The sequence below is a fragment of the Saccostrea cucullata genome, unplaced genomic scaffold (assembly GCF_032062105.1).
Source record: "Saccostrea cucullata isolate Sc308-1 unplaced genomic scaffold, CSIRO_AGI_Scuc_v1 ctg919, whole genome shotgun sequence".
NCBI lineage: Eukaryota > Metazoa > Mollusca > Bivalvia > Ostreida > Ostreidae > Saccostrea > Saccostrea cuccullata.
In genome coordinates this window covers 50,994-75,989 of record NW_026922267.1, presented here as the reverse complement: position 1 = coordinate 75,989, position 24,996 = coordinate 50,994, and the positions used below count along the sequence as shown (strand labels likewise).

General features: G+C 33.3%; 3 protein-coding genes across 3 annotated transcripts; 2 read left to right on the top strand and 1 right to left on the bottom strand.

Moving 5' to 3' along the window:
* The first annotated feature begins 3,713 nt into the window (after positions 1-3,713).
* Positions 3,714-7,902, top strand: LOC134261498 (myb/SANT-like DNA-binding domain-containing protein 4). Its single transcript, XM_062743934.1, has 4 exons — positions 3,714-3,976; positions 6,564-6,707; positions 7,275-7,462; positions 7,677-7,902. Exons 1-4 carry the CDS (start codon positions 3,716-3,718, stop codon positions 7,900-7,902), a joined length of 819 nt encoding a protein of 272 aa, XP_062599918.1. The 5' UTR covers positions 3,714-3,715.
* Positions 7,903-8,399: 497 nt separating this feature from the next.
* Positions 8,400-13,451, bottom strand: LOC134261497 (putative nuclease HARBI1). Its single transcript, XM_062743933.1, has 2 exons — positions 12,845-13,451; positions 8,400-8,620 (listed from the first exon to the last, which is right to left on the bottom strand). The coding sequence occupies exons 1-2, from the start codon at positions 13,449-13,451 to the stop codon at positions 8,400-8,402; spliced, it is 828 nt and encodes a 275-aa protein (XP_062599917.1).
* A 4,305-nt stretch (positions 13,452-17,756) lies between these two features.
* On the top strand, positions 17,757-21,927 carry LOC134261490 (uncharacterized). The gene is made up of 4 exons (XM_062743927.1): positions 17,757-17,796; positions 19,192-19,418; positions 20,562-21,360; positions 21,536-21,927. Exons 1-4 carry the CDS (start codon positions 17,757-17,759, stop codon positions 21,925-21,927), a joined length of 1,458 nt encoding a protein of 485 aa, XP_062599911.1.
* The last annotated feature ends 3,069 nt before the right edge of the window (positions 21,928-24,996 follow it).

Here is a 24,996-nt window from a genome sequence, read left to right as displayed (position 1 = left end):
AATCGGACATTTAATGAGCAACTCAGGACTTAAAGAGCTTTTGGAAACAGTTTATGCAGAGACGAGTGTTTCTCATATGTTGACTGGCAAAGCTTACTCGCGGGCCGTTAGAGGACACTTTCTGGTTCAGATTGCCTTAAGAACTGTTATACTATCTGAACTGTATGATTTTCACCTGCCCACTAACGATACAAACACATCTGATACAATGGAATCTTCAGACACAACTGACAGTATCGAAATGACATCAGGAGATAATCATGATGAAGTCGATGTAGAGAACAAGACAAAAGATATACAAGGAGCTGTGGATGCATTTGATGATTTATTAACTGGGAAAATCACCTGCAAAGATTTACAGAAGAATGATGCCTTGAAAAACATAAGAGAAAAAATGCATCTGTTTGAAGAGTCACATAAAGAACATAAGACTGCTCTTCTTTGGTTTCAGTATCTTCGATTAGTGGAAATGCTGCAAAGGTTTATCACAGCAGAAAGAACCGGAAATTGGTATCTGCATCTACAAACACTGAAAGAGATGTTGCCGTACTTTGCTGCAACTGGTCACAACAACTACACAAAATCCGGTCATCTTTATCTTCAGCAAATGCTTCAGCTTGAGAATACTCATCCTGCTCTTCATAATGCCTTCATAAACGGGCATCATGTTATCCGCAGAAGCGACCGTTTTTGGGGAGGACTTTCCACAGATCTTGTAATAGAACAAGTTCTAATGCGCAGTGTCAAAACAACAGGAGGTCTTACTAGAGGCCGCGGATTAACTGAAGAACAGAGAGCAAAATGGTTGTTGTCTATGCCACAGTGTGCCCTCATTAATGAAGCTATGCAGAACATTACATCTACAAATTATGAAACATCAGACCAACATAAAGAGACTGGAACAACAAGAAAGAAGAGAGATGACCAGGACATTACATGTTTTACTCAGTTTTTAAGAGATAGAAATCCATTTTCTTCAGAAGAGAGTTTACGAAATATTGAAACAGGAGTGACTGGAGAATCGAGGGTAAATGTGTATGAAGCCAAATTAGTGGGAGCGAAAATCTTGGAGTCAATGAATGGATCAAATGTAGATGAATTTGTTTTCAAGAAAAAAAATCAAGTTGTAACTCTTAACTCCAAGAGTACAGTCAAAGTCAACGAAAATGACATCCATGTTGATCCACAATTACTCTTTCAACGACTAGTTGCTGCTTCTCAAAACCTACTTCCGGACATTTCAGAGCTGTTTACTTATGAGTTAAGTGGATGTCCTTCGTCAATGTTTGAGTCGTCTGGTCTCATGAGAAGTGCACAGAAGTCGCAGTTAGCTGACTTTATTTGGACCCTTGGTGATTGTTCTGGAGATATTTTGCACGATGCTGACATCAGTCATATACTCGACGGTGGATCGCTGCTTCACAGAATTCCTTGGTCAAAGGGTAGTACATTTCAGGAAATAGTAGATATGTATGCCAATGTGGTCCAGAAGTTTTCTAACCCCACTGTAGTGTTTGATGGTTATGATGGACCAAGCACAAAGGACTCAACGCATTTACGCAGGACAAAAGGACTTGTCGGTACTAAAATTCTTTTTAGTTTGCAAACGCCATTTCGATCAAAGAAAGAATCCTTCTTGCTAAATCAAGAGAACAAGCAGAATTTCATTGCAATGCTTTCCAGGGAGCTTAAGAACAGGGACATTAAAACTACGCAAGCGAAAAATGATGCTGATGTCAGCATAGCAGAAGCTGCAATTGAAGCTGCATCAGAACACACTACTGTAGTCATTGGTGAAGACACAGATTTACTCGTTTTATTGATATACATGACAGATCCAACATGTCAGCCCATACAGTTCCGATCAGACCAATGTCGACAATCTACTCCTCAAAAAGTGTGGGATATTCAGAAAACAAGAAATGTTCTAGGAGAAAATGTTTGCCATCTTCTGCCAACCCTGCACGCACTTACAGGTTGTGATACAACCTCTCGATTCTTCGGCGTTGGAAAAAGTAATGCGTTAAAAAAACTTCGAGAAAGTAGTCGATTTCAATCTCTACTTTCAACTTTGAGTAAGCCAATGTTATCTCATGCCGAAGTAGAAAAGACCGGAGAAGGGGCCATTTCTTTTCTGTATGGCGGATTACAATACGAAACCTTGGACACTCTGCGTTATCGACGATTTGCTCGAAAGGCTATTTCAAACAGCGTTTCTTTATTACATATTAATACATTACCACCTACATCGGCTGCAGCAAAATACCATAGTTTCCGTTCTTATTACCAGGCAATGGAATGGATGAATAAGACAGCAGCTAGGCTAAATCCCTTGGAGTGGGGTTGGGAGTTGTCCTGTGGTGGAAAAATGGAGCCAGTCAAAACTCATCTCCCTCCTGCTCCAGAAAAACTATTACAAATAATCCACTGCAATTGTAAAGGAGATTGCACCTCTATGAGATGTACCGTATATACTCGCCTATAAGTCGGTCCGCCCATAAGTCGGTTGGATTTAATAAGGTTATATATCAGAGGGACTGACCTCATATAGTACCATTCATTTTATAGCTCGCCTATTAGTCGGATATAGAGTTTTGGACAAGATATTAACTCCCAAAAATCCGACTTATAGGTGAGTATCTACGGTACTTGCCGCAAGCACGGAATCGACTGCACTGATATGTGTGGGGAATGTGGCGAAAATAACTGTTTAAATAGATCTCATGATGAGGAGGACAATGATGAAGATCTGTAAAATCTGTTTTCCATTACAAATGAAGTATTACAAAATTTTGAGAAACAAAGTATGTAATATTTTACGCCGATATTTTGATTAAAACATTGTGAGATGTAAAAAAAAAAAAAGGAACGTCAACTTTGTCTTTCTTGTAAATAAAGGGAAACTATATGGTTTGTGACTTTACAAAAACAAGAATTTTCGATACTCTACTTCTAAACTATAAAGCTTTAAGTGTGTGTGTGTGTGTCGGGGGGGGGGGGGTATACAGAATCGACAAACCAATGAAAATTCATGTAAATAATCGATCTCTTTTTTACAATTGTGGAGATTTTAATGAATTAGCCATTTTGATTAAAATTTATTATTAACTTGATTTAAAAATGTCGTAACCCCCCCTCCCCCCTTTTTTTAATAACGCCTTTTATAAGGTTACGTAATTCATACCAATTTTTTTTAAAAATGCCTCGATGAATAATTTCCGATTTTTTATATAACATTGCCTACATGTTGAACTTTCATAAAATACCAAAGAAAATTCTGTTGCAATTAGTTTCAGGTTTCGCAATTTTTGTGCTAATTTGACTGGACTATTATTCACAAAGCATCCGTTAGATGACGGGTCCGTTAACTTTACGGAGCCTCTGACGGTAGTGACCGTAAAAAATTAACGTGGTATTCACAAACGTCTCCGTTAACGTTCACTTTACGGGTGCGGTAATAACGGGTCCGCAAAGACAAATTCTATGTATCTGCAACTCTCATTGGTCGAATAAATCGATTGTTTTGTCACAGTGTTGTTTTACTAAATATAATCTGAAAATGTGTAATTGATAAGCAAATTAAAAAAAAAAAACAAAAGTTATTTGTTTATTCATTCCTCCTTTTTTACTATGACGTAAGTTGCCAAGCAACGTGCGTTGACGTCATTTTTTCCAAAATTTGACGTCTTTGGGGGTTAGATAGGCCTAGTAGAAAATGGAAAAAGAAAGAAAAAGAAAACCGAGATTCTTGGACCGAGAGGTCGACGTTCTGATAAACAAAGTGAATGAAAAATCGGAGATGCTGTTCTCCAGATTTAGTGACACGATTTCTAACAAGAGAAAGAAATTAGCTTGGACGGAGGTTCAAAACTCGGTCAACGCTTCATCACTTGTTCCAAGAACAGTGGACGAGATTAAGAAAAAATGGGACGATGTGAAAAGAATAACAAAGAAACGTGCTGTAGAAGTCAGAAAGGTACGTTAATTTAAATGCATTACATTTAGATTTCAATATTCATTTGCTGAGTTATACGCTAATTTTATGTTAAAACTGGGCTGTTCCGCCGAAACGGATTTGGTTGGCGTATCTGAACTAAAAAAAAATATTTTAGGAGATTTATTTACATATTTGTTATTTACATTTAAATAAAAAGTTTCATTGATTTTGAACTTAAATATATTCACGTTACTATTGTTAAAGACTTTAAATTGTGTCTGATATTTAAATTGCCGAGTCGGAAAAAATGGGCTATTGCACGTTTTAAATTTCTGATATTATTAACTATGAAACGCAATTGATTTAAATTGTGTATTTTCAGGAAAGTTTTATATCTATATAATGTGACAAAACAAGAAACATATTGACGCAAGCGTCAAAAATCGGCCGCAACCTAATTCATTGTTTGATGTTTACGCAGTAAAACTAAAATTATCCACAAATAGAGTTTTTACTTTAATAAAACACAACATATATGTGGGTTTCCTAGCTCTATCTTGGAGAGAAAAAAGTAAAAAAAAAACAAACCAAAATACAAACTCCCTTTATATCCGCCACTCCATTTCTACTCTTTCCGTTTCTTTGAGATGTAGCGGGAAAATTCTTGGCACATTGTAAAACACGCCTTATCCTCGTCTGTTAGAAATCTGTCTTTTGATAACTTAACAATTTACCATATTTTCGAAAATGCTCCGTAGAAAATGTTTATAATCACTTTATATAAGTTATACATGTGCACAAATCATAAATACGTACAAGTCCTGTTTAAATAGAGAAAGTGTAATTGTTTAAATATAACGCGGTCTTTGCTTTCGACTATGCCTAACACTTGTCCCCTCAGTCATGTCAAAGTTTGTTAATCAGGATTGGATGAAATATTTACCATATTGTTTTAAAAAAATTCTAGTTCTTTGGTTATTGTGCGATTGTGTTAATTTAGACATTCTTTTTAATATTTTATTATGTGAATAAATATTTTTTAATTTTATTTTTTATTGCCTGACGTCACGGCGTCAGGCACTAAGTACTATGGATCAATATTTCCTAGATGCGAATCTATAAGACTAATAAGAGGTCACAATTTATCATCGGATTTTGTTAATATGCATTTCAGCAATAACAGTTAGCAGAAAAATAACCATATTGCTGATACAAAACAATGATGTATTTATTTCCTTTAGCTTTTTGCCAGCAGCTATTTATTTCATGAAAATTCTTATACGGACATATCCGTTTGACCTTTTTTCTGTGTTTCAATACTACTGGATTAGTCCATTTGTCTTCTATCCAAGGGGTGACACAATCATATCGCGCCAAAATATCACGTGTAAGTTTTTGCGCCCTTTTCCTGGACTATTCTATTGAAAGGAAGTGAAAACTTCATGTTCTTTTTTTGTCGGAATCAAGGTCGAACTTTGGAAAAAAGTAAAAAAAAAAAAACGAAACGAACAAAAACCTCTTAAGAGAATGCACTGGCCAAATATACATATGATCATAACCCCCCCCCCTCCGGGGGGTTTCCCACTACAAAAACAGAGTATACGGACTTATGAAAGTGTCCTCTCACATTTAGGATTTAGATGATTTATTACTTTTTTTTGCTCGTACAAATATTTTTGATGTGGACCGACTCCTCATCCCTGGGAAAAACTTCATGAATCCGCGCCTGCTGTCGCCATTTATAAAACGCCGTTAAGTTTGTTGGATCATAACCGTTACGATTCTTAATTTTTTGTAGGTATATCATATTTTCAGCTGTCTTCCCCAAAGCCTATCATGTATTCTGTTGAATCTAATTTATGTAACCTTTACATATAACCATACTTTCCAGCATTAATCAATTACATTAGTTTTTCATTATTTACTTCATCCTCTAAAACCATTTTTAGACTCGCGGAGAGAGTTGTTCATCTCTATGTCGCGGGTTCGAATCTACAATGGGACATGTACATGATTTCATTTTTTATTTGAGATACAAACAATATATACGTTTTATATAAAACGTGTTTTTTTCCATTGCTCTGATGAGTATCATACAAATTTAAATGAATGCATGATGTTTTGTGCAACATCTTCATAATTCATTCTAGTGAAACAATTTACCTCCCCCCCTCCCACCAATGTAAACGTTTATAACTTATCATGCTTATGGGTTCTTTAAATATTTATGGCATTAGTCAGGCAAGCTATTTGAAAAGCTGTTACTTGTATATTGTTTTAACTCCGCAGAAACCCACGGTGACTTAAAACTTTCATTCCAGCGGCCCTAAATAAAGAAAAAAGGTCTTTTTTTAATTTTAGTTTGTACTTACCAAAAATATGCCTTATATGACGTTAAGCTATTTGTGTGAGCGTATTTAAAAGATGTCAGTTTGATAAGTGACCCTAACGCAACCACGAAATGATTAGGAATCCCAATAGTTTACTTATAAAAATACTGCAGCATGATCAAAAATGATGAAAATTGACTACTATATAACAAATAAACTGATGGTATATAACTGACATTTTACTTAAATGTTCCACTTATCTTCATTTAATGATAAAGTCTTTTCCTGTGATAAAGGACCGCAGTGTTACTGGAGGGGGGCAGAATGAGGCGGATCCTCTTACACCAATGGAGGAAATGGTGGTCTCACTTATTGGTGAAGAAAGAGTATACGGATTGGCGGATGGAATGGATTGTTTTGAGCTTCAGCAACTTCAAGAGGTTCGACTTAATACGTATTAGCGTAACTTGAAGCTGAAGTAGATGACATGAATATATTCTAAATAGTCCTTTTGTTTTTAGGATAACATTCTTTTTATTTTCACTGAAAAGGCATGGTGATAATTTTAATAATGCTGTAATCTTGATCCTTTAACATTCAAAATGATTTAAACATCACAAGATCGACCTTCCTTCTCCATCGCTCCCCGAAACAATGACAAGTGTTCGAGATGAATTGATTTGTCTCTAGGATTGAAAATAATTATTATTGTAAATCTTACATACACGTATAACCCCTGTATAAAATAACAGGCACAAAACCTCAGGGGAAAGGACTGCCCCCTCCCCTTTATTAAAAAACACAACTTTTTACCATTGGTAAATGTTTATTGAAAGTCCGCTTGCCCCTTTTTGTGGTAGTATAATCAAACAAAGGAAATACAATTTAACTTCTTTTTCTCTGGCTGCCCTTCCTTTTTTGTTCAAAAAACAAAGCTACGTCCATGGATATTTGGATAAAAAAAACTTCTTTAGTTATAGTACATATAGTTTTACAAATAATGATAGGGGTCAGAGGCTGGCGAGGTGGAGAAGGCATTGCAACAGGGAGAAATACGTAGTGAGGGTACATGTAGTAGCCCATTACCAGACACTAGTAAGCTGAGTAACGACACTAGAACAACACCAAACAGATGCAGTAATGTCAAGGATCGTGATCGACGCCGTGTTACAGCTGACAAAGGCGAGAAAGAGAGGTGAATTTTATCAATTAATTATTTTCTTCAAGTATTTTTTTTTGTCATAATGTAACTTTATCGGAAAATATTTCCGAAGACAACAAGGGGAGGGGGTGTATCTGAACCACTGCTAGAATGTTCAATCCCTTTCTCTTAATCATTCCTCTGTTGGTATTCATTTAAAGTATATCATTCATCATATCCATTAGAAAGCTTGCATTAATTTTTTCAGCACACATTCAGAACTTCTGAGTATTGAGAAGGAGCGACTAATGATAGAAAAGCAGAGATTGAAACTCGAGGAAGATAGGTATTTGCTAGAAAAAGAACGCTTGCAGGAACTGAGGAAGATATCCCACATCCTTCAAGACATGGCAAACAAGACTAGTAAAGGCAATTCTCAGACCCAGGAATACATGCCCCAAGATTACAGCTACCTGTATGCCTCATTAACCTAAATAAATGACTCAAATTGTAACAACAAAATTAATTACGTACATGCATTATTTTCATTTTTAGTTGCGTTGATATTTAGATGAAGTTAAATAAGAATTCTTGCAGATGCATTTCAAATTTACATTTATTAAGTTTCATTTCAAACGCAATGTACTGTTTTCAAAGTTTATACTTAACAGTGTATAGCATTATTTTCTGATTAACTAAGAATCATAAAAATTAAATATGTCTGAGAATAATGTTAACTTCTGCATATACATGTATATAAACCTCTTAAAACAATATTTGTATACGGAGGACTTTATTATGTATACTTCGGGAGAAAGAAGGGGGATAGGGTGTAAAATACTAATACTTAGTATTCCACTTTGACAAGATTCATGTATAAGCACCAATTTTCATTTAGACTCACTTTATTAAGTAAAATGTAAAATTCACTTTATTAAGTAAAATTAATAAAAATGTTTGCAATTTAAGAGTTAAAGAAACCCAGAACACTTTAGACAAAGTGTGCTCTGATGAGACTGGCTCTAACAGCTTCACCCTCCACCACGTCCTGTCCTCTGTCTGTAGGGGTGATGTCCTCACTGCCCTCGTCCTCCGCTCCCACCTGATAAACCTCCGGTAAAGGTATACCTTTACTCTCGCAAATATTATGCAGGACACCAGTGCTTATAATTGCCTTTACAGCTGTTGTCAATTCAACTGTGATTGCACCACCTATGTTTTGAATATAATGACTATAAGTAAAGTACTAGAATACAACCGGAGGTAAAAAAAAAAAAAAAACTCTTTCTGTGCATTATTTACTACAATGTTTATTTAATGTGTTGTTTGTCATTGAATTTCCTTTTTGAAACACGCATTCTCAATTTATAGTCTCAATTCGCTTTAAATAATGTACCGCGTTTTAAATAATATAATATTTCAAATAAATTTTATTTTCTGCCAGTCTTACGAACCTTTGTTGGTTGTTGATTAAAATACAACAATTGTTTGTTGTAGCTTGAATGATTATCTTAGGAGAAAATCACATTTTATAGCAGAAATCGATATTTACGTTACTGTCGCCGATCATCGTGTAGTTTTTCTTTTAAACCAAAAAGAATTTTTAAAATCATTAACATATCTTTTTCTTAGTAAGATTGTCCTACGTTTGAGTTAAATTTTCTGAATATCACACCCTTCACACATATGCGTGTCAGAGATTTTTAAAAATGTTAATATATTTATCAAATTTCGATGTCACCGCAAAATCATTACTTTTCTATTTGGAAATTCAAAAGGACTGGAAGGAATGATGAACTAACTCAATAGGACTAAGTTGTAACTTTTTAACATCATGAGCACCCTTTCTATTGCATGGAAAGGTAAAAAAGACACTGTTTATCTGTGTTTATGAACAATAGCCCCCCTTTTCTTATAAGTCCAATGGTTAAAAAATTCAACGATATTTACGTGTTAATATTTATTCACAAATTAAATAAGAGAACTACACTGTTCCCTTTGGGTCAAATTGCCTTACACTCAAGCACTAGAATATGCCTTTAATTAACAGTGGAATAATTGAACAATGGCATTAAAAGTTACGATAAATCTCAGAAAGATATTTACGTTACCGATATTTACGTTACCGATATTTACGTTACCAGGTTTTAAAGTAAATAAGTATTAATGTCTAAAGCTGTTTGAACAGATTTGCGAGTGAATCTTTATGAGGTAAATACTAAGAACATGAAGAAATATACACTGTTTCTTAAAATGTCATTTTTTTCTGTTACAAGAGTGCAGAAATGCAAACGGAAGTGCACATGCAAAGGTGAACATTTTTACTCAATATCTTGTGCATCCGTGTGATTTGAAAATTGAATTGACATAATATAATTCACAAGTAGAATCCTGGTTTAATGACTGAATCTTTCCATTTTGAGCAATTGGTTAATATTGCATAGTTTCAAGTGTAATGCACGTTATCATTATAAATCTGAAACAAAACTTTCTTCGAGTCTGTATTTTGCTGTTTGTTTGAACTGATAGTGATCGTCAACTGTAAAAAATGTTTATATACACTTGAATTGTATACCAAGTTAAATATTTTGAAGAAACATATATCATTTTTTTAGGAAATATAATTCCAGAAAATGGGCGCTGCGTTGCATGCAGTGGGGGGGGGGGTCTACATTGGGTAAAAAAAGAAAGACGGCTGTGGGTGTTGTGTGTCAAGATACTGGATGAAATTGAATCCATCTCCATTTTCGTTGCTTTGCAAGAAATACATTTATTAACATGTATAAATTATGCACCTAATTTTCTAATTTTTCCCATTTGCATTGTTGCATAGACATATGACTTAGGAGGTATGCGTCTATGATTTAATGGTACTGAAAATTCAATTTACGTTATATCAACGTAGAATGTATATTGCTCTAAAGAGCACATGTGATGTGCAACTGTAATTATTGACAAACTTTTTAAGGGTGATGGGGGATCTTTGTTTTATTTTTGAGATTTGACGATAAAGTTTTCACAAACAATTAAGCATTTCTGGTATGTAGCAACAAGGGGGGGGGGGGGGGGGCAGCCCCTCCCCTGCCCCCCCCCCCTTTTTCTTCAGCTTTAATTCAACTTCAGTAAATGTTCAGTGAAAGGCTGGTTGCCCCCACCCCCACTAATAGTGATGTAGGGAAAATATATTGTAATAATTGGTACTGAATGTAGTCGGCATTGAAAAAAAGTTCGCCTCCCCCCTCTAGGATTTTCGAATTTGAGCAAGTTTTCTCACCCCGCCCCCCTTTTATTTTGCCTTGCCAACTTTCCAAGTAAGTAAAAAAAAATTCTCTGGCTACCCCCCCCCCCCACACACACACATACACTTTCAAAAACGATGCTATGTGAATTACTGCATTTAAAATAATCAACAGATTAAATGGTGGAAGGGGGGGTATGAATTACATGAGTCCTCTATAGAAAAATCATTTATAACTTGAATTTTCAATTCAACCACTTGTAAGAACACAGATTAGAAAATTCATAAAATTCAATAATTTGAAATAATATAATCATTTTTCCCGCAAATATACTTTTATTTTTGTATGATATCTATGTGCGATATTTACGTGATATTTAACAAACACTTCGTAATCAGATAATGGCGAAATATTCAACCTTTTAATATTCTAAATAATGTGCGTTTCTCTGAGCAGATTAATAAAGAATCAATTAATCTAGCATTTTAGGGAATATTATCATTATTAAGCTTATCATCGAATGTGCTAAAACTTGTTAAAATAAAAAGAAATTAATTTCATTTAAATGAAAATAATGTCCGTTTTATTTTTACTAATAATTGAATCAAAGATTGTACACCCATTTTACAAATGTGCTTAAACGTTTCATAAATGTTTAAACTAACAAAATTAGATGTGTATTATATTAATTTTGTATTTTTAAAAAAAGTCTTTCGTTTCCAAATATGGCTTTTCAACATCACGTAAATATCTTGGTGTAAAATTAGCCCTCCAACCGCTTTTATTTCGAAGGAGGCCAACAAAACAATGCATGAAGTATGTAAACCAAATTGCGATTTTTAATAACTATACACTTTCATGTTTCAAATGACGTATAAAAGTGTTAATTTCAGTTCACAAATTTTTTTGACTTTTCCCAAGATTGATTTGTGACTATAAATTGAGAATGCGTGGAAAAGGACATTTTTTACAATGATACTGTACGTGCTTATTGCAAACTTAATTAAAAATTAATAGAAAATCGTGATTTTATTTTTGTTTTGTTTTGTTTTGTTTTTTTTTCTTTTGTTTTTTTTTTTTTTTTTTTTTTTTTTTTAATTACAAAATAAGCATATTTGAATTGGGATATATACTTATTTTTTTCACGCGAAATTTCGTTAAAGAGACACCGTAACGCACAAAGGGGAAATTTGACAAAGTAATCGTAGAATTTTTTTGCATGACTCGAGTAAACTTTGTTCAATTTCTTAAAGTACTAGTATTAGGTTTATTTTTATGGAGAAAAATAAAAGTAAAATAAATGTCAGTATGCCCTGAAAATATTTCTTTACTTCTTCCTCCCTCTTGTACGCGTGCGAAGAAAAGTTGAAAAGCACCATAGTTACCATGGTCTCAAGTACTCAGGAATGAATGTAGGGTAGGAATAGACCAAAACTTTTAATGCAATCTTTTTAAAAAGTTGTAAGAATATATTTCTCGCCTTTGCATGCTCTAGTTCATTGTTGTTTACAAGTTTGAGTTAAAAATAAAAGTGTCGTGACCTTGGCATACGCGAAAACAACGAAACGGTAGATACAACCTCTGTTTTTCCGGCACTTATATTGTGCGGTCTTTTCTTGCTTTACGGTGCAGTTTAATTGTCATATTTTAACTATATACTCGCAATATTGAAAAGTTTTTCTCTGTATGCTACATATATCATAAAGAAACACATGATTTTGACTCATTGTGTTACTTTAGGCGCCTTTAGACTTGTAAGCTAAAAAATACGACAGACCGTTAGTGTAATTAGTGACTGATCAACCCGGACAGCTTCTTTAAATTTCTGTACTGAACATGTTATATATATATATATATATATATATATATATATATATATATATATATATATATATATATATATATATATATATATATATATATATATATATATATATATATATATATATATATATATTTTAAGTAAAATGTAACCTACCAAATTTATGCAGCATAAGCCATCTGCATTTCCATCTGCCAAAAGTATCCTCAATCACCTTCCTTGTTTTTTGATGCTGCCTATTATAAGCCTCCTCTGCCGGGTTGCGGGGATCTCATAAAGGAGTAAGCAAATATGGTCTCAGAGGATAGGCCTGATCTCCGAGTAAAAATCCAACCTGCGTGTTTCGGGTAAGGAACGATTGTACACCACACTGACTCCAGATGAAGGCATCGTGCGCTGAGCCAGGGAATTTCACGAGCAAATTTGTAAATTTTTTCTGACTGTCGCAAATCCCTTGTACGTTTACCGCATGGAAACCCTTGCGACATACATACACGTCCTCGCGTGATGATGGGGCCTTAATTGGAATAAATGACCCGTCCACACATCCGATTACATTTGGAAATCCAAATTTCTCCATAAAACCTTCTTTAACAGTTTGAAGTTTTCGGCAATCCGTCGGGAATTGAATAACTTGTCCCGCAAAACTAGCCAGTGCATTGGAAACATTCTTCACTGCTCTGGAAACGCTGGGTTGACTGAGTCCTAAAATGTCCCCAACCACTTGCTGGAAAGAACCAGTTGCATAATACCTCAAAGCAGCAAAAGTTTGTTCCTCAGGCGTAAGGGCATGAGATCTTTTTGTCTCATGTGACACATCCTTTCTTACAATGTCAATGACATCCATTAAACACTGTCTTGTCATTCGATAGCGGGAAAGAATTTCCGCGTCGTCATACGCATCCAATGGATTTAGCCTATCCCTAAAGATCCTATTCCTTCGAATTTTATTTTCTTCTAAAATTGCTTGTAATAACGCCATAATAGAAAGAACAATATGACGTACTTTGTACATGTTTAATGACGTCATATTAACCCCTTGAGGAACAATAGTTTTTGGCGCAACCGACTGATTATAATGAATCTTTGGTTATATCGAAGTATTTTCTATGTTCCACAGAGTTCGAGATAACGAAATTTGACTGTATTTTTATTCTGTTGCTTCACAATTGCTTAGCATTCAATTCTTATCAACCATCATAATATATAATGAAAGGAATAGTCAATAGATTTATTTTCATCGTTGGACTCATGAATGTAATTGACTAGATCGTGGTTATTGTTCGAAGAAATTAAATGACATGTTGCTCACACAAATTGAGTGAATGGTATCATAATTAAACCGAAGAGAGCAATTCTTCAGAAAAAAAATATTAGATGCAATAAATTCATGTAACTGGTTGCTCTTTTACAATGTTCGGTGCATTGGTGCAATTTTTGATACATGTGCCATTTTTTCATTTGAATAAAGAAAGCAACATTTCCATTTTACGCATGTCAATTCCACAAATTCTTTAATTATTGAAATCAAGTTTTAAAATAAAGCGTGTCAACATATAGAATGGAAGATATCATAATTTTTTTGAAAAGAGTAGATATCTTTGAACAGATTTTTTTGATACATAGTATACTTAATTACACTGTCATGTATTTGAGTTTAAGGTCTTTTTGACCCTCCATACAACCCGCTCTAAAAGTTAAATAACGGGTGCTTCGAGAATACCAAATAATTTTACGGAAACATTAGCGGTGACGTTAACGGACCCGTTATCTAACGGATGCTTTGTGAATAAGGTCTGCAGGAGGCACGAGTCACAAAAATTCTTTCAGAGAAGATGTTATATTTTGCTAAATTAAGCGATAACTATTATTAATTTATAACATATGTTTCGTTTATTTCGATAGATTCCTGAAAATATGTCAGTTTTACAATATCCTTTTCCTGTCTCCATGGTGGATCAATGTCCAAGAGACAGGATGTCATGGAACGCGTCTTCAACGTCACGACGCTGTCCTGTTGACGTCAACGGCAGGAATACGTACCACTGTGTACCCAACCAGCAGACGACAGCGTTGATAGAGTTCTGCTTCCCAAGACAGATCGGGCTGTATGAAAGTGGTATGTTATCTTATAAAGTACTCCGAATACAGAGAGTCGGACTTGTTTATTTAAGAAATGAATTTAATTTTTGAAGATTCATGAGGTTATGAACTATGACGCTTCACGCCGGCATATTTCATGAAGCGCGTAAGCGCTTTATGATAAATATGCCGCCTTGAAGCGTTGTAGTTCATATACCTCATGAATCTTCAAAAAATTAAATCCATTTCTTATATTTACATTATTTTTCTGATGACTTGCCATAAAGAACTATATGCGGTATATTGTATAAATTTGCCCCCACAAAAGTCAAATTTTAAAAACTTAATATAAATTAAATAAATATAAATTATTAATTATAAATTAACAAAAAATATAAATTATTAATATAAATTAACAAAAAATATTATAGTGTCAAGGCAGTGTATTCACAATTTTTGTTTTTATGACGTCACAAACTTGTCCGATTTTATATCCTTTTTCCGAAAGAGGACAAAATGGACAAAATTTCAACAATTTTAGCTTTAAAATTTATAGAGCGCAAGTTTGTTCAGGAACAATATTGACATATTTCATTGATATTATCATTCTACACATTATATCAAAATATTGAGTAAATCTTCCTGTAGATGTTTTTCGTCGATGACTTTTAACTTACAATTTGCAATTGTTTCACTTCATTTACAGAAGTTTTTGTTTATTTTTCCATTCAGGTCTATTACTCTTACCTCACTTGAGCTGTAAACTTAAATGAGCTTTTCTGATCACATCGGCAAAGTAAACACACTCTCTGGTTTTACTATACTATCGTCAACTTCCCCTACTTATGCAGCAATATACCTTCATCACCTGCATACGGAATGAATATATCTCATCTGATTCGATATGCAAGAGCATGCTCTACGTATGAACGATGTAAATTATTGACAAGCAAGTTGATGTAACAAGTGTATCAGCAGTCTCCTTTAAAGTAATTATCTCGTAAGTTCTATGGTCGATACAATGACCTTGTCAGCAAATACAATTAATCATTGAGTCAAATGTTGACTGACGTTTTTCATACTAATTGTTAGCTATATAGTCCATTATTTATACACTGAATTGACGACGGATTTTTTCGGTATTTCCCGGTCATGACAAGGAGCACAAAGCGGGTGTGACCGGTCTTCAGCGATGCTTACTCCTCCATGATCCCACCTGATCCCACCTCTGATGTTTCGGAGGTCGGTGTTTGCTCCGCTCCTATTTTGTATTGTTTTATGGACTATGGTATTAAATACTGTTCCTTATCTTTATATCTCTCACCAAATCCTTTCAAACTCCGATTTCTTGTGTTTGTTTACATGAATTCTCATTTCACTTTCACTCTGCAAATACTGATCAACAGTTATGACGTGGTTTGGTACTTAACCCCTGTGATCAATACATAGTCCCAGAAACGAACGACAAGAGTCCGGTAATATTTTGCATCTGCGTATTTCGATTCATTTTTACGACCTCTAATCAATCTTAGATATCGATTGTAAGAAATTGTTATCTCTAAAGTGCACGTCATTATAGCTTAATAAAACTTCATATCTTATAGGCAAGTAGAATATTTGGTTGTACATGTAACCTTAACATACCTGCGTATTAAATTGATCTGAAAAGAAAGTTCAAAATAAAAGAAACAGCACTGTCGAGTGTTATTATCGAAGAAAGGAAATTGGGCTATTTTGAAAGAAGTTATCTAAACAATGGCGGTTCTTGGGTAACCATCCGATGATTATTCCGCGCAAATATGCAATATCGTCAAAATTAGGTATAATATACATCGCTGAAAAGTGAACACACGTTAAAGGTTAGGAATCTGTTTAACGATTCATCAATTTACATACGTACATCTCGTGATATAAAATACATATAACCAGTTATAATAATTCAACTACAGCAAATACAGTTGCATATATTCACTCTTTAAGGTACCTGTGTATACCTCACTAATTCTGGCTACCTCAATCAAGTTAGGTGCGCAGACTTCACCCATGGTTGTCCCGAAAGACCATATTTCAGCAATGAAATATACAAATGTATGTATAATTTTGTAGCTGCATAATTTATTGATTTTGAATGTAACAATTTTACTTTATATGTAATGATAATTATTATTATACTTTCATGTTAAATACTAAAATCTAATTGGTTTAGACGCAGTTAACAATCCGTTCTATTACCCTCAGCCTTAGCAACGCATGTGACAACGGGTAACACAACGGTAATGCCACAAGCGTGAATATTATGCGCGTACGGTTCACCGTAGAATTCTCAAAACGTCAGTTGCGCGTTTGAATGAACTGGAATAAACTTGACATCAATAAAAGCTTGCGTCCGATGAAGCTTACTTCAAAACAACAAACGACAGACGAAACATGCTTCCAAGTGCAGAAATAACGAAACTTTATATGATAAAAGACTCTTAGAGTATCAAACAAACAATAAAAAGGTCAGTAAATCTTTTTAGGAGTAGCGAGGAGTTTGAAAGCTTTCTAAACGTAAACGTAAAGATAATCGACGATTTTTTTTTTTTTTTGTTTTTTTTTTTTTTTTGCTGGCTTAATTTAAGAAGACATTCAGTATAATAAAATAAATGGTGCCTGTTTTAGAGGGTAACAGTTGAAATTGACATCCCTCGGAAAACCATGTTGACGTGTCGGTTGACAATGGTTTTCCTTTGGGTGTCAATTTCAACTGTTACACTCCAAAACAGGCACCATTTATATAATGTAACACAGCATGCAAATTTTTTTTCGATAAGGATTGTTTATTTACACTAAGCATGAAAAATAAAATACCATTTGTTGTTTCACTAGATCAGGAATGTTTAGCTATTGATAAACAAAACCATTGCTACGAAGCAGCGGAGTCGTGTTGGAATGCAAAAAAGTAAATAACCCTCTCTCTCTCTCTCTCTCTCTCTCTCTCTCTCTCTGTCTCTCTCTCTCTCTCTCTCTCTCTCTCTCTCATGTTTAATTTTTCTTTTTATATTTTTATCTTTACATGTACTGTAGCACAGATGTGTCTTCCTCCATACAACGAACATCATTAGACTATATACCGATTTTATTAGGAGTAATGTTACCAATCATTTTGATTGTCATTCTGTTGTGTGCCTTATTTATAAAATTTCGACGCAAGAGGAATTCAAGCATGGAGGACAATATGGATCCAGTACAGGCGTGTCTTCTCCGTAAGTAATTATAGTAATTAAAGCTGTAATGGTAAATATACCTAAAGTGGTAATTTGAGTCATCTTTATGTCAAGCATATCTGCGAAAATTCTTCTCTGATTAGTAAACATATCTGCTACTTTTTTCTTTATTTGCATATATGCTATTCACAATATAAAAATAATGTGAACTCCGTTGTACTACTGATAAAGTAATACTTTATCAAAACTTTAATGAATTGAAAAAAATTTTTTGAATTGTTTTCATTGTAATTACAATTTTATGATTTATGCATACAAACACATGATCATGACCTAATCTGAAATAAAATCTTTTATCCCCTCCCCAACAGTCACGCATTTTAACGCGTAAGCGGGTTATGAAAATGTTTTTGCAATAGCTGCGACCGTTAATTCCAGTAATAACAAACAAAGAAAGACATTTTATTGTTCATATTTATACCTATTTAAATAATCATTTAAAGTAGGATTAAAAAGATTAATTATTGTATAAATGATGCGAACGTCTTTATACAGTGGTGTGATTCTTTGCTAGTACAATATGAATCAAAGTACTCAGAAGTACAGAGAGCCGGGCTCATTTACAGAGCAGAATCATTATGAATTTCTTAATGAATCATACGTTTATATTGTATTAACAGATAAAAAAAATATCAGATTTAAAATTCTGATTAAAAAAATCATTTTAAAACCATCAATATAACTGATAAGACACTGACAGTAAGTCGGTCCTGATACCACGGTCCGATTTTGTCAGAATGTGAATTAATCTGGTACCGCAACTGAAAATAAACAAACAGACCAGTCTGGTTCCCTCTCCTGCTTCTTTCGTATGTGTAGAGAACTAAGATACACGTAACACTGATTATCAAAAATTCGTACACTAATGAACTATGTTCTTTGACTTAAGATTGAATTTTTCAAAGGTACTAAATATGTTTATTTATTTAGATTCGTTTTATTTTTGTTGCTTTATTTAGCGTTTGTATTATTTCAAAAGAGCTTGAGAGTAAGAACTATATTTTTACACGTAACTTTAAAATGGCGACTATGGGGTAAACATCCTGTCTTGAACAGGATCACATAAGCCGGCAATTGCTGTTTGAGCAATAAGCCCGGCTAAAAATGATGTTTATTATTGGAAAGATTTTAAAACAATGTATCTGATATATGTATATTTTCTTGCAAAAATAAAAAAAAATGTATTAGACAAAATTTCAAGATATAACATTTAAATTTTTCATATATAAGGCAATTAAAATATATCAGAGTAGAGGTAATTGAATATCCATGTTATGTTTGCACAAACAATCAATTAATTATAATGCATTTTTGCAAAATACCTGAAAAAAGAACATTCAATTCTATTTTATCTTTGCTTTTAATGAAATGTAGAGGAAGACAATCCATGTGAAGATTTTATAGAAACTCGAGCGTACCAGAAAGCAAGAGACGTTTTAATAAAAAAGAAGTACGTTTTTATAAAAGGAAACCCAGGAGATGGTAAAACGACAATAGCAAAACATCTCTTGAAAGAACTGAAAACATCTTATGAAAAACGTGAGAAGGTTGTCACGGGTCTTAAGGAATTGTGTGGAAAACATGATCAAACCAAAGATACTGTATTTTTTGTAGATAATATCTTCGGAGAATTTAATTTCAGGAGCTCCGAAATAGAACAATGGGAAACAACAACCATTTTTATGGAGAGTGTTTTGTCGGATGAAATTGACAAGAAGGGAAATTTTTTAATTGTAACGATTCGCAATGATATGTATTCTGAAATTCGAACTCAACTGCAATTCAAAATGGAATTTATTGAACGTGCTTTAGTTGATATCTCGGATTTTGCGAACAAATTAACAGAAGAAGAAATGAAACAGATTTTTGATCTATATGTCGACATTCCATTTCAAACAAATGAATTTTACTCAGCATTAAGTTGTGCACCCCCTTTAGGGTTTCCGCAGTATTGTAAGTTGTTTGGAAACAGCAAAACATTACAAAGTAGAGGACCAAATTTCTTTGAAAACCCCTCGGAGTGCTTAAGTCAGTATGTCGAAAATATGTATTGGAAATCACAACCCCAGTTTTCAGTTCTTGTTTATGTTCTAACGAAAAATGGAAGAGTTTCAATGTCTTCTTTACGTAATATTAACTTCGATATGCAGATAAAGAGAGAAGCCATGAATATATGTCCTGACGACAAAAGAGTTCCTCATACATCTTCGGAGTTCATCAAATGCATCGATGGTTTAATGGGTTCTTTTCTAGTTGCAGAAAATGGATTGTGTACGTTTTCACATAGTTGCATTCAAAAAGTAATTCAGAATACCCTTATAAAATATGATGTTTCATTCGTTATTCAGTATTGCCACATGTCATTACTAATCAATCTTGATGTAGAAGGAAATGAAGAGAAGAAAGCAAACTTGCAAATAATAGACGAAAGTTTCTTTGAAGAAGTGTATAAAAAAATTCTTGAAAATCTCCGAGGTGGAAGAAATAGTGAAATATTCAAAATTATCTCCTGTTTACATTTCTGGAAATCCAAAGCATTTTGCTCTGGGTTTAAAAAGTTTGCACAACAAGAACAAAATGTTTTAAGTAAATTTGACGAGAGTGGTGCATCATTGCTAATTTATTTTGCAGAGGCAGGTCAAATAGAAATGTTTAAAATCCTTTTGAAAGTCATAACAAATAACAAACAAAGGTATGACGCATTGAATCAAGCTACTTTAATGAATCATATAAATGTTGTTCAGATTCTACTAGATGAAGGAATCACTCCCGACGCTAAAACCTGTTTTTGTGCAATACAAACTGGGAACAAAAATTTAGTGGTGAATTTAATCAACTCGGGACTTGATCTATTGGAGATTTTTGAATCTCGCCACCCAATTTATAACAATCATCCTGTTTCTATATTAGCTGAATCTTGTTTATGGGAGCGACTAGAATTGATATCTTTTATATTGGAAAAATGCCCTGCTCTTAGCAAAATGAAAAATAAACGTGGCCACTCTACCATTCATTTTGTTGCCTTTGCAGGTGCAACAGATGCCCTTAAAGCACTTATAACCGACCATAAATGTGATCCATACCTTAAGTCTGATAAAGGGGACTCAATTTTACATTGTGCATGTGAGAATGGAAAACTTGAAACGGCAAAGTACATTATAAGTAAATACCCTGACCTGTTAAATGAAGAACACAACCTATTCAGTACTGGTTCAATTTTGCATATGGTTGCTTTTGGGGGCAACGTTAAATTGTTTCAAATTTTAAAAAATCAAAGGCTGACTATTCTACCTCAGACAGGCGAGACTGTTTTACACAGTGCCTGTCTTCATGGCAGATTTGAGATGAGTAAGATCCTTATTGAAAGATTTCCATATTTACTGACTCTCAAAGACTTTAGTGGGAAAAGTGTCTTACATAAATCTGCTTTAGGAGGAAACATTGAATTGCTAAAGTATCTGTTAGATAAAAGATTAGACAGCAATGAAAAAGAAATTCAAATTATATTCCTATCAGAGAAAGGCTTAGATATCAAACGTACTAGTAATGACAGGGAAACTGTATTACATCAATGTTGTATGAATGGTCAAATAGACATGTGTAAATACTTGGTCAACACATATCCTTTTTTTACTCGATGTCACTGACAATGATGGTGTGAATGTTTTACATGATGCAGCCTGGAGTGGTAATGTTGATTTGGTTATGTTTCTCATAGAGAAAGAGTTAGATATCAAAAGCACGACAAATGACGGAAAGACTGTATTACATCAATGTTGTATGAATGGTCAAATAGACATGTGTAAATACTCGGTCAGCACATATCCTTGTTTACTCGATGGCACTGACAATGATGGTTGGAATGTCTTACATGATGCAGCCTGGGGTGGTGACATTGATATTCTTAAGTTCCTCTTAGATAAAGGCTTAGATATCAAAAGTACTAGAAATGACAGGAAAACTGTGCTACATCTGTGTTGTTTGAACAATAAGATAGACAATTGCAAATACTTGGTCAACACATATCCTTTTTTACTTGATGTCACAGACAATAATTGTGAGAATACCTTACATGATGCAGCCTGGGATGGTGACATTCAAATACTGTAAAATCAAATTTTTTCGTGGGGTCAAATTTTCGTGGTTTTAGGAAAATTTCTTGGTTAGTGGGGATTTGATTTCGTGGATCAAGAAATAATGAGTACTTGCGTGTGTGACATTTTACATTTTGTGGACATGAACCCGTGGTCTCGTTATACCACGAAAACAACGAAAATCAACCCCCCACGAAAATTTGTGATTTCACAGTACTTAAGTTCCTCTAAGATAAAGGCTTAGATATCAATATCGCTAGAGGTGACGGAAAAACTGCATTACGTCAATTTTGTATCAATAGGAAAATAGAAATGTATAAGTATTTGGTGAAAACGTATCCCAACTTAATGGATGTTGAAGACGAAAATGGCCACAAAGCATTTCTTGATGTTATTTAAAGATAATAGTAGCGTATTCAATTAATAATTAACATGTTACCGCAGCTTAGGAAACCGAATCGTATGCAAGAAATGCTCTCACAGCCTTGTGGTTCTGAAACCAACAAACCTACCTTAGATATTAAAAAATTAAACATTTATAACGTAAATAATTATGCATTGTATTCAGGAAATAATGAAAAGATCGTATGGAAAACTTAGACATCTACTGATTTGAAGTAAGTTATGTATATTTGTTATGTATTGGATATTCCACATTTATTACTTTACTTTTTTAAAAAGTAGTTTTAAATTACTTATTGATATTGATGTATTTATTGTATTACTTATAATGTATTTGGAAACTTATGATAGTGAAATGATAATAATTTACAGATTTGTTTTATTTAAGCAATTTAAAGAGATTCATTTTGTAAAAAGCTGGTGCAAATTTACTTGACAGTTTTCAAGAGAATATATAATAAATGAATATTCATAGATATACTTATATTATTTCCAGAATTGGGCCATACAATGCATAATTATTTACGTTATAAATGTTTAATATTTCTTACTTTTCTTTATGCGTTGTATAAATCATAACCACATGTCATTTTAAATGTTTTAAACATATCTTAGCAACAAAATGTCCTTAATAACTTTTGGCTTTGTTTATGAATTGTAAACATTCATGAAAACTGTCTGTAAATTTTGTTTGTTGTTTGCAATGGAAAATTATTTGTCATTACACGGAAATTGAAATGCTGGTATTTTTCATGTTATTTGCATGTATGCAAAAATTAAGCCCTGTCATTCAATGTCTGATTGATTTACTGATTGGTATTGAACGTCGTGTCAACAATTTTTAGCTATATTTCTGCGGGCCTTACTTAAACTGAGAAATAGTTCAAAACGATCATAAAAATGACTTTGATCTTGTATCTTATTACTGTTGTCATTCCTGAAAAGCAAATAAAGTGACATTTTTTTCTAAATACAGCTTATGCATGTAAACATGTATATACTGCACTATCAGTGTTTTTGTATTCTTGAATAAAATGAAGTTGTATGATATTGTTTTTGATTTACCTTTGGAATAAAGTTAAAGGATTACGTTAAACCACATTATGAACCAAATACGAAGCTGAAAGCTTAGAGTGAAGATGGAAAACATCATCTTAAGAACAGAAGGTCAGGAAAAAATTAATCATAGTTTGAATAATAAATCATTACCTAATTTGTGAAAATATAAGTTTGTTAAAAGCCTGCTATTCTCCTATCTTCTAAGAATAAAGTGAACATAGGAGATTACCAGTTATAGTTATGCTATATTGTGATCTTAAAATTTTCTTTTATCTTATTTTTGTCTTATAAAAATTGTAATCTCTTGTCATGAAAATTGAAACACTTGTTGTTTTCCGTGAAAATTATCAATAATTAGTCGTATATCTAGTCTTCTAGACTTTATATGCTGACTTTTCCCCTTCTTGAAAAAATACTGATCGACAGCAAATAAAAATTTATCAACATTAAACAATTAAATCAAAAAAAAAAAAAATAAAGATAATTGATGTTAGGTAATTTAATGACGCATAGATTGCAAATCATTAATGTACAGAAGTTTTTTGTTGTTTTTTTTTTTTTGTTGTATCTGATTTTTTTCTTTTTATTCTCTATGGTTTGGAGTCAGACCTTATTTAAGCATTTTACATTTATACCTGAATTGCACATAAATAGATGTAAAATAGATACAAATACAACCTTTATTGTAAAAACCACCATTCATATATTTTTTAAGAAGAACAAAGACAAGAAAAGTCGAAAAAAAGGATATTTGGAACTCTGGAAATGCTTAAGGGGGTTGACATCGGACTGTCACGTCACTTAACGTCAGGTAATTGCTCCGTGAATCTTATGACCGCATAGAAAAAATTGTTGTCAATTTGTAATATTTCAGTTAATGGCCCTGATTTTTTTTTACATACTAATAAACTATTTAATCAGACATTACTCATACTTCGAAGTACACAATAGATTTTCCGTAAATCAATGTGTCAGGGAACTTTTCTTACAACCCTTGTATACTACAACACAATGGCCATAATAATCAAATGTATAATGAAAATGTTTCGACTGATTTTATGTTATAAATAATTAATAAAATCATATTTCATAAATACATTCTTTCTTTTTTACAGTGGGGGGGGGGGGGTATATTGATGTTCAATACATACATGTATTTTCATGACATAAAAGTATTACTGTTGAAGTGAAATACAATTAATTGTGATTGTTACATGCATTTAAACTTCCCTTCATTCAAATTGATTGAAATCTATATTTATGTTTTATTTCTGACAGCTGTGCTAACAGTACTGTAAATTTCTTTTCATTATCATCCAATTTTAAAAGGCATTTAAAGCTTATACTGAGATCGTTGTTAGGGAAAAAATTCAAATATTCGAGTATTTTACCAATTCTAACTACAGTGTATTTTTTCGAAAGACTACTCTTTAACATGTTTAATGTTATACATTTATGATAAATTGACCGTTTAAAAGGATATGGAGATAAAGAGCTACATTCAATCTCAAAGTCCATAAAATAATACAAAATAGGAGCAAAGCAGAAACGGACCTTCGAAACATCAGAGGTGGGATAAAGTGCCATGGAGGAGTAAACATCCCCTGCCGACCGGTCACACCCA